This window comes from Furipterus horrens, unplaced genomic scaffold (assembly GCF_987537825.1).
Source record: "Furipterus horrens unplaced genomic scaffold, mFurHor1.1.pri manual_scaffold_4, whole genome shotgun sequence".
In the NCBI taxonomy this organism is placed as follows: Eukaryota; Metazoa; Chordata; class Mammalia; order Chiroptera; family Furipteridae; genus Furipterus; species Furipterus horrens.
Window position 1 is genome coordinate 204,283,592 of NW_028327174.1, and position 9,399 is coordinate 204,292,990.

Genomic DNA, 9,399 nt, shown 5'->3' on the forward strand with positions numbered 1-9,399 from the left:
CAGCTACCTCCCTGCCCCTCCAGCACAAGCTCTGCCTACCACCCCAGTTGCCATGGCACAGGGGCCGCCTTTGACAGGGGAGCATCCCCTGCAGGGGGGCAAGTTGAGCACCAGGTGGGAGGGTGGTGGCTGGGTGTCCCCTCCCTCTCCCCAATTTCTGTTTCTAGAGTATTGAACCCCAGGTTGGAGTGGGGGCAGGGTCCAGCAGACACCACGTTGATGTGTAGACAGCCCTCGGCCCACAGGGCTGTCCTTGTGGCGCCCATGAACGTGGGGAGGAAGCCAACATGTCCTGAATTTGCCGGGCCCTGCATCTCACAGACCCACAGGGGGACAGGTCCCACTCTTTGGATCCACTCCTCTCCCAAGCTAGAATGTTCCCTGGCTCAGCACTTGGCTCGGGAGGGGGCTGGCATAGCTGGGTGGTGCCACCTGCAGACCTGCCCAGGGCTGGGACAGTGCTGCCTGCTGGGCCCTGAGTGCCAGGGTGGGGTGGGGGGAACAGCAGCCTGTCCTCGCTGGGGAGGCTGGGCATCTTAGGGAAAAGCTTCCGGTCCCTGTCCGGCTTGGGGGCCAGATGGCCCCAGGTACCTGCAGGGCTTGGCTTCCCCAGCACTGCAGCACAGAGCCAGCGGGGCGGGCGGAGGGCAGCCCATCTGCTCGTGCCTGGGCCCGAGCCCAGGTGTGAATTCCGGGAGATGTCCACAGCCCTGGCCGGGCCGGGGCTCCGCAGAGCCCTGCGCCCACGCCCTGCCAGGCTGCCAGCTCCCAGGCCGCACTGACAGGACCGGGACACCCCCTGGTTAGACCTCAGGCCTGCACCTAACCAGCGGGGGCGCCAATGCCTGCCAACGGGCCGCGTGGGTCCCCGGCCCCAGGCGCGGCCCCTTTAAGCGCAACCCCGCCAGCTGCCGCCTGGGGCAGCACTGAGCGGCCGGCCGGCCTCCGCTCCGCTGCCTGGAAGCTTCTGCCGGTGCCGGGGACGCGGCGCGGATGCGGCGGGGACGCGGGGGAGCGGGGGGCGGTGGGCGGGCTTGGGCCTGCGCAGCCCATCAGGCTCGGCAGGGGAGCAGCGATCAGGTAAGGGGTCGGAAGCTGCTGCCCCCCGGCGCTGTCTTGGGTGGGGCCCCCGCAAGGATGGGGTCCCGCCCCCGGCCATCCTGCGAGGGTGCTCGGAGGTGGAGACTAGCGGCCAGGCTGTGCCGTGGGGAGGGCCTCCCCGAAGCTAATTAGGCCCAGGACCCAAGCGGGGCGACCACCTTGTCCTCATGGGGTGGGGGTTGTCCTCACTGATGCAGCAGCAAGGCCAAGCTGTTACCTCCCTGGGGCGGAGCCTCACCCTGTGACACGGCCCCCATTCCGGCCTGGCTTTGAGGGGGAGGGGGAGGGGGGTGTCCTACCAACCAGGGACGGAGCTGGGGTGACCGGGAGGCTGCATGGGGGCACGCACTCGACCTGGGTGACTCTGACCCCGAAGAGCAGCCGTACTGGCAGGAAGCCCCTTGCACACCTGGGACCAGAAGTCCTGACAGGGGAAGGCCGGGCACCCCTGTCCCCCCGCTCACCCTAGAACACATTCTTCAGGCTGTGGGAGGGGCTGGGCCCTCTCCACAGTGTGTGCGCCCCTCCCCAGCCTGTCCAGGCCCTGGCGCCACAGGGGGCTGGTGGCCCACGTCTGAATGTGAGCCTCGTACAGAAAGGTGGACCCCAGCCCAGCCAGCACGGCGGGGGCGCGGAACCTCGGGTTTCCATGGAGCCTTCCTGAGATGCTGTGGGGAGGGCCCTCTCCTGAGAAAGGGGGCGGATCTTAGCCCACCCACCACTCTGCCTCCCCCACAGGCAGCCAGCCTCCTGGCCAGATGCCCTACTCAGGGGAGGAGGGGCAGCCATAAGCCCCAAGGGGTGCATGCAGCGTGCTGCAAAGCTGGGGGTCACAAAACCCCAGTGAGCATGGTGGGTTTCAACCAACCACCCCCAGGTAGCTGGAGTCAGAGGTTTCTGCAAAGCAAAGGGTGATTTGGGGCCCATGTCTCCTCTTTGGGGACAGTATTCTGGCTGGGGCCATATCAAATGTCAAGGATGGGATGGGCCAGTTTATCAGCCATGCCTGGACCTGATGGGGCCACCCCAGGGGCCACTGGGGCCTCAGGACAGGGCCTTGGAGCATCCGGCTGTTCCCAATGTAGCGGCCCTTGCCGCACTGGGGTAGGGTTCGATGCCCAGTCCGGTCAGCAGGTGGGGAGTGAGACTCAGGGGCTAAGGCTGGAGCCAGGGGTGGGCTTGCTCTGCGCCGGGTGCTCGAGGGCGCCTCTGTCACCGGCGTGGAGCCAGCAGCCATAGCGAAGTCTATACTCAAGGCCCCTAATGAGTTCACAGTCATTCCAGCCATGGACACCAGGGGGCAGCCCTGGGCCCACACCCTGACTTCCTACGGTTCTGTGCGGGGGTGGGGGAGGGTGTCTAACCAAGCCTCCCTCCACAGCACTGGCATCGCCTTTCTAGCTGGCCAACCCCAGTTCCACCCCAGCAGAAGGTGGCCAACAAAGATGGGGTGGGGGACCTGAGTGGCTCGACAGCTGGGTTCCTCCTGCAGGGGCTGCCGACGCCGGCATGGAGCAAGTGCCTGTGCCCGAAGCCAGGGCCGGAAGCCAGGGCTGCCCCGCCCACTGCGCTCCAGGTAAGTGGGGACAGCGCAGGGGACAGTAGGCCTGGGCTTCAGACAGGCCACCAATGTGACCCGGGTCTCCCTCCAGAACGAAAGCCCCCCAAGGCCGAGTGAGCTGCAGCCGCCAGCCTGGGGACCTCTTTTAAGATGACCCGCACGGACCCGCCAGACTTGTTGGTGTCGACCGTGTACCAAGACATCAAAGTGGCGACCCCGGGGCCCGCGTCCAGGCGCCCGCCATGTGAGCGCTCCATGGCTCGGCCTGCCGCACCCGTGCCTTTCAACAAGCGCCACTGCCGGAGCTTCGACTTCCTGGAGGGGCTGGACGGGGCGGCCATGGAGACCCTCCCTGAGCCACCGCCCGCGGAGCCCCCTGCGCCGCGCGCCCGACCCCGCGACAGCGAACCCCGGCGCCGCACCCGCTCCAAGAGCGCGCCCCGCGCTCCCCCAGCCTTGGCGCCTGCCTCGCCCCCAGTGCTGCAGCGCCGGGGCCGAGAGGTCCAACGAGCGGCGCGGGCGGAGGGGTCACCACGCCGGGAGCCCGCATACCCCGCGCTGCGCGCGCTCGCCAATGAGCTGCACCCCATCAAGCTGCAGCCGCAGCGGGGCGGCCCCGGCCGCATAGCTCCTCTGTGCGTCACCGGGGGCCGCTGCGCACCGCCCGAGTCGCCGGCCGGGCCTGCCCCCCATGTCCGCTGCCGCCTGGACATCAAGCCCGACGACGCAGTGCTGCAGCATGCGGCTCGGGGCTCGCGGCCCTGCGGGCCAGTGGAGACCACGCCCTGGGTCCGTGCGACCCCGCAATACCACGGTCTCACGGTGCCCGGGCCCCGCCATTTGGCGCTGTCACGCACCCCCACGCCCAGTGACTTGTACTGCGCGGATACCCGGGCGCTGTACTGCGATGGGCCCCTCCCGGGGCCCCGGGACCACATGGACCGCCGGAGTCTGCCCTTCACCGCCCCACCAGGCCCCACCCAATTCTTCTACACGGAGGAGGCGGAGGGCCCCCTGGGAGGCTTTACAGCCAGCCCAGGCCCTCCCTTTGACAGCTATTTCCCCAGGCCTTTCCCGCCCGAGGAGGCCCGGGGATACAGTCCGAGGCGCGGGGGTGGCTACTATGCAGGGGATGTGCGCACCTTCCCGGTCCACCAACCGCCCTCCCGTTCCTACTATGGAGAGGCCCCGCGAGCCTACGGCCCGCCCTGGGGCCCCCACTATCCCTTCGAGGAGCCCCAGGCCCACTCCACCGTCCAACCCTTTTACCCAGAGGACTTTGGGCGGTACCGAGACCGCGACGCCCTGGCGCGGACTCACCCACACCCACGGGGCAGTCTGGCCTGGGGAGACTGGGGCCCGCGGTCTTACGGAACTTTGCAGGTGGCACCTCCCCCAGACCCGGGCCCGTTGCTCGCTTCATGGCACGGCGGCACTGGCACCAGCCCGCCCCGGCTGGCGACTGACAGTCGCCACTACTCACGCTCTTGGGACAACATCCTGGCGCCTGGGCCACGCCGTGAGGACCCCCTGGGCCGTGGCCGCAGCTATGAGAACCTGCTGGGAAGAGAGGCGCGGGAGCCACTGGGCACATCCCCGGAAGGCCGGCGCCCGCCAGTGGTCGTGAATCTCTCCACCTCGCCCAGACGCTACGCAGCGCTATCACTATCCGAGACATCACTGTCTGAGAAGGGCCGAGCGGGCGAGGGCCCGGGTCGCAATTGGTACGTCACACCTGAGATCACCATCACGGACAACGATCTGCGAGCCTCTGAGGGCCCCACCACCAGGGGCTGGGAGCTGCCCCGGGGCCGCCCGAGACCGCCCCCGCCCTCCACCCCCGGCTGCCCCACCTCTGGCCGGCAGCGCAGCCTCGAACAGCTGGATGAGCTCATCACTGACCTGGTGATCGACTCGCGGCCCCTGGCCGGGCAAGGAGTCGAACCTGCTGTCCACGGCCTCAGCCACCAGCTTCGCCGCCTGCTGGACTCGCGTCCCACGGGCCCCGAGGCCCCTGCGCTGGCGCTGCGCTCGCCACCGGCATCGGCCGGCAGCGCCGAGGAGCCTGTGGGCTCGAGGCAGGCGGCCGACCCGTCCCCGGACCCCAGCGCGGACGAAGACGACCTGATGACTTGCTCCAACGCGCGCTGCCGGCGCACCGAAACCATGTTCAACGCCTGCCTCTACTTCAAGTCCTGCCACAGCTGCTACACCTACTACTGCTCGCGGCTGTGCCGCCGGGAGGACTGGGACGCGCACAAGGCCCACTGCGTGTACGGCCGCGTGGGCAGCGTGTGCCGCCACGTGCTGCAGTTCTGCCGGGACAGCGGACCGGTGCACCGCGCCTTCTCGCGCATCGCACGTGTCGGCTTCCTGTCGCGCGGCCGTGGCGTGCTCTTCCTGGGCTTCCCGAGTCCTGGCTCCGCGGAAAACTTCCTGCACTTCGGCCTCGAGGGGTTGCTGCTGTCACCTACGTACCTGTCCCTGCGCGAGCTGGCCACGCACGCGGCACCCCTGGGGAGCTACGCCCGCGAGTTGGCGGCTGCAGGGCGCCTCTACGAGCCGGCTGAGTGCTTCCTGCTCAGCGTGTCGGTGGCGGTAGGGCCCGGCGCCACACCCCCCGGCGCTCCCACCCGGCCCGCGCCGCGCAGCCCTGGGCCCACGGTGCGCAAGTTCGCCAAGGTGGCGTTGGCTGCCGGCAGCCCAGCGCGGCCGCCCCCGTCACGGGGTCGCGAGACCGACATGGAGACGCTTATCCTGACGCCGCCACCGGGCACGGCGGGACTGGACCAAGAGGGCGAGGCAGGCCGGCGCGCGCGGGAGGTGGCCTTCATCCACATCCAGCGCGAGCTGAGACTGCGCGGCGTGTTCCTGCGCCACGAGTTCCCACAAGTCTACGAGCAGCTCTGTGAGTTCGTCGAGGCCAACCGGCGCTTTACGCCCACCACCATCTACCCCACGGACCGGCGCACTGGCCGCCCCTTCATGTGCATGATCATGGCAGCCTCCGAGCCTCGAGCGCTGGACTGGGTGGCCAGCGCCAACCTGCTCGATGACATCATGTAAGACGCGAGGTCGCTCCAGGGCCCCACCCAATCCACCTAGGACCTGCCCAGTCCACGCAGGGCCGCCCTCTAGCCCCGCCCAAGTCACTCAGGCCCCGCCCACTCAGGACATGCTCCGTTTAGATCCCGCCCCTGCTTCTCCTAAGCCCCGCCTCAAATTCGCCCAGTCCCCGCCCTCCTCCCCTCGAGCTCCGCCTAGGTCCCACCACGAAGTGTTCTCTACAGGTCCTGCCTTTCCCTCCTACCTACTGCGACACCCCCCCCACCAGTCCAGCCCAGCGTCCCCTTCCCCGGCTCTCCCTCGGGCCTCCCCAGAGGCCGGTCCTTGGCCACTAGGTGCTCCCCGCTGGGAGGCGGGGTGGGCCTGAGGACCGCCCGGCCCTGCCTTCAAGCGGAGGGGTCGCTATTGCAGACCCCACCGCGCAGATCCGGTCCGTCCGTTCGTCCCCTGCCGTCCGTAGGGCCTCCTTGGAACCTCTCCCAAGCCTGGTTTGCCCTGGTCCAGGAGCCCGAGTTGACCAAAGCCTAGTCACGTCCCTTTAATACGCCCCCGCCTGCCTTCTGTGGTCTGGGTTGCGTCTGGTTCAGATGCCTTTCTTCTCCAGGGGACACCCTGGTTGGCCTCGGTGTCCGTGTCCCGAGCACGTCCTGCGTGCTCGCGGTGCGTCTCCACTGGCCCCAGCCCCGGCTGAGACGGCACAGCGGGCCCGCGAGCCCGCAGGTTTTTCGGCGCTCCTCGCCAGCTTCCCCTCACCACGGCCTGGCCTGGCCTGCTCTGGGCCCCGCAGGAGGGGCTGGAGAAAGCGGCAGTGGAGTGGTACTCGGAAGTCGTCGGCCAAGGAGCATGACACCCAGCCAGAGAGCAGGAGAACCAGGGCAGGGAAAGCAGAGGGCAGCGTGGGGCGCGGGCCAGGCGCCGGCCGCGAGCGGAGACCTGGCGGGGTTTGAGTCGGGCTGCCTGCCCGCGCCGGACGGGATGGCCCAAGGCGGGTGCCAGGGCCAGGTTTACAAACAGCAGCGCAGGCTCCAGCCTCACGGGGGGCAGGAAACCGCGCGGCTGAGCAGGAGGGACGCCTACGCGCTGGCGTAGGGAGACCAGAGGGCGAGTTTCCCAGGGGAGAACTGGGAGGGGAAAGCGTGGGTGGGCGCAAGTGAAGGCACCAGCTAGGGGGGTGGGGACGTCACTGCACAAACGCCCCCCGCCCCCGCTCTGGTCGTGCTTTGGGTTGCCAGCTGGACGCGGGAAGCCAGCCGCCCGGCTCCGGCCTCGGGAGCGCACGTTTGAGTGGCCCTTGGCCCCCGACTCCCCGGGAGTTCATCCGGGCGCGGGCCCGGGCTGCATAAAGGACCAGTGGCCAGGAGAGGGGGTGAGGCCGCGCACCCACAAGGCCACCCCTGGGGCTCCCAGCACCCCATTGGGGCCGAGAGGGGCATCAACTGAATTAAATTGTGAACGCCTCCGGTCCCGGCTCTCTCCCCGACCGCGCCCCCATGTCTCTCGCTCCCACACGCCTGCGCGTCCGCCTCGGCCCCGCGCGTCTGCACCGGCCACGCGCCCCGCTTGTCCTCCTTGCCTTCGCGCCTTCCCACATCGGGCCGCCGCCCCACCCGCCCCGGGCCCCGCCCGCGACCCCGCCCCCCGGCCGCACGGTCCGGAAGGACCCCGGAGCGGATCGTTTCCAGAGGGCGAGCGCTTTCCGAATTGAGTAAAACTCTAATGTGACCTTTGCTGCCTCGTTGTGCGCGGGGAGTGAGCGGGACGGAGGAGGCCGGCCCTCCGACACGGCGGGGCAGGGGGGCCTGTAGCCACGGTAGGGGAGGCGAGCAGAGCCGGCGCGCGTTCCTCCGGCCTCACCGGCCGCCTAGACCCCCCCAAACGGGCCCGGCTTTAACCACCACCCACTCCCGGCTCCACGTTCCCCTTTAAGTGGGAGCCGGCGGTCTAAGGGCTGCAAGGAGCTGGGTTGCGATTGGCCAGTCGATGCTGCGGCTTTGCGGCACGATTGGCTGAGGCTGAGGGCCGGGGCTGCATGCCCCCGCGGGATTGGCCGCGGGCTCCCGGAGCCCGCCTCCCGCACTGCTGACACCGCCCCGGGAGCGGCGGGGGCAAGACCCTGGGCTGCAGGGGCGGGCGCGTTCCGGGAATCATGGCGGCGGCGGACCTCGCCCAGGTCCCCGATGTGGACATCGACCCGGACGGCGTCTTCAAGTACGTGCTGATTCGAGTGCGCGCGGCAGCGCCCGCCGAGGCGCCGGCGGGGCAGAGCAAGGACATCGTGCGGGGCTACAAGTGGGCCGAGTACCACGGTGAGGGCGGGGCGGGGCCGAGGGGCGTCGTGGGTGGAGACCTCGCGCGCAGTCTGGGGGCCCGACCGTTCCCTCCCGGTCCCCGCGCCCCGGCCTGGAGGGGCGCCCTCCCTGGGTCACCCGGCCCCGCGGGCGGCCACACTGAGTGCTGTGCGCTCTCCCCGTCCCAGCCGACATCTACGACAAGGTGTCGGGCGAGATGCAGAAGCGCGGCTATGACTGCGAGTGCCTGGGAGGCGGGCGCATCTCCCACCGGAGCCAGGACAGGAAGATCCACGTGTACGGCTACTCCATGGTGAGGCTGCAGCCCCGGCCGGCCCTCCGAGCCGCTCTCGCGGCCGCAGCCTCCTGCTCCCACGTGACGGGGGTGGGACGGAGGCCACCGCCCGCCCCTCGGCGACAGCGGACACCCCTGATCCTGCCCCAAGAGGCCTGATTGGGCGGTCACTGGCCCCCAGCTCTTGGAGGCGTCAGTCTTGGGGCGGCACTCAGGGGCCCCTCCTCTTCCTTTACCAAGCTCCCAGTGGAAACACAGGGCGTTTCAGGGTCTGTTCGCTTTGGTGGCCACTTTTCTGCAGGAGGGCTCCTTGGGGTGGTTGGGGGACGATGGTCTTTGTCTGCCCTGGGGTCCCTGCCCCCATCGCTCTCCCGACTGTCACTGCTAACGACACCCAGAGCCAGCTCACGGGCTGTAAGAGATGCCGTTTCTCTCCAGGGGTACGGTCGCGCCCAGCACTCCGTCTCCACCGAGAAGATCAAAGCTAGGTACCCTGACTACGAGGTCACCTGGGCTGACGACGGCTACTGAGGCCCACTGGAGGCCTGCAGACTCCAGCTGCCCGTTCAGAACTCTGCCCTTGAAGACCCCTCCTGAGGGGCCGGGCTTCCCCCTGGCACTGTGCCACCCTGCCCGGGCCACGGAGATGGGCACCAGCCTGGTCCCAGCACCCAGGTTTACCTCGCCCACAAGAATTAAAAGCATTGTCACCCCGTCTGGTCCCTGGATGCTGTGTGTCTCGGCTTTTCTGCTCCTGGGTCATCCCTGAGTCGTGCGGGTGGGTGGCAGAGAGCCAGAGGCAGCCCCGGGGGCAGCAGGTCCGGCTGCACCTCTGGGGGCCCTAGGGAGTGGCAGTGCACACTCAGCCCTTTGGGGTCTGATAAGGGCCCCCCACCGCTAACTGCTGCCCCCATTTATGGCCTAATTGCCTCTCCTCGCGGCTGCTATCCCCAAGGACATCTGGGAGGAGGCCCACCCAGCCCTTGCGCAAGGAGTTAGCGCCTGGTGCTTCGGTGCCTGGGGCGGGGGGTGCCCACCCCTGCGTGCAGTGCCCGGAGTGGTCGCCGTCCTGGTGGCTGATCAGTGTG

General features: G+C 69.1%; 2 protein-coding genes across 2 annotated transcripts; both read left to right on the forward strand.

Annotated features, from left to right (window-relative positions):
* Positions 1–1,024: 1,024 nt before the first annotated feature.
* AJM1 (apical junction component 1 homolog) lies at positions 1,025–7,336 on the forward strand. Its single transcript, XM_090275018.1, has 3 exons — positions 1,025–1,080; positions 2,594–2,677; positions 2,754–7,336. Exon 3 carries the CDS (start codon positions 2,813–2,815, stop codon positions 5,726–5,728), a length of 2,916 nt encoding a protein of 971 aa, XP_090131144.1. The 5' UTR covers positions 1,025–1,080; positions 2,594–2,677; positions 2,754–2,812; the 3' UTR covers positions 5,729–7,336.
* Positions 7,337–7,790: 454 nt separating this feature from the next.
* PHPT1 (phosphohistidine phosphatase 1) lies at positions 7,791–9,037 on the forward strand. Its single transcript, XM_090275019.1, has 3 exons — positions 7,791–8,034; positions 8,205–8,329; positions 8,750–9,037. The coding sequence occupies exons 1-3, from the start codon at positions 7,875–7,877 to the stop codon at positions 8,840–8,842; spliced, it is 378 nt and encodes a 125-aa protein (XP_090131145.1). The 5' UTR covers positions 7,791–7,874; the 3' UTR covers positions 8,843–9,037.
* The last annotated feature ends 362 nt before the right edge of the window (positions 9,038–9,399 follow it).

What these genes read in the sequence shown, in the direction of transcription:
- AJM1 (XM_090275018.1), top strand. Translation starts at nt 2,813, where the DNA reads ATGACCCGCACGGACCCGCCAGACTTGTTGGTGTCGACCGTGTACCAA.
- PHPT1 (XM_090275019.1), top strand. Translation starts at nt 7,875, where the DNA reads ATGGCGGCGGCGGACCTCGCCCAGGTCCCCGATGTGGACATCGACCCG. An exon ending in CAAGTGGGCCGAGTACCACG is followed by an intron (nt 8,035 to 8,204) that starts GTGAGGGCGGGG and finishes TCCCCGTCCCAG; the next exon opens with CCGACATCTACGACAAGGTG. An exon ending in ACGTGTACGGCTACTCCATG is followed by an intron (nt 8,330 to 8,749) that starts GTGAGGCTGCAG and finishes GTTTCTCTCCAG; the next exon opens with GGGTACGGTCGCGCCCAGCA.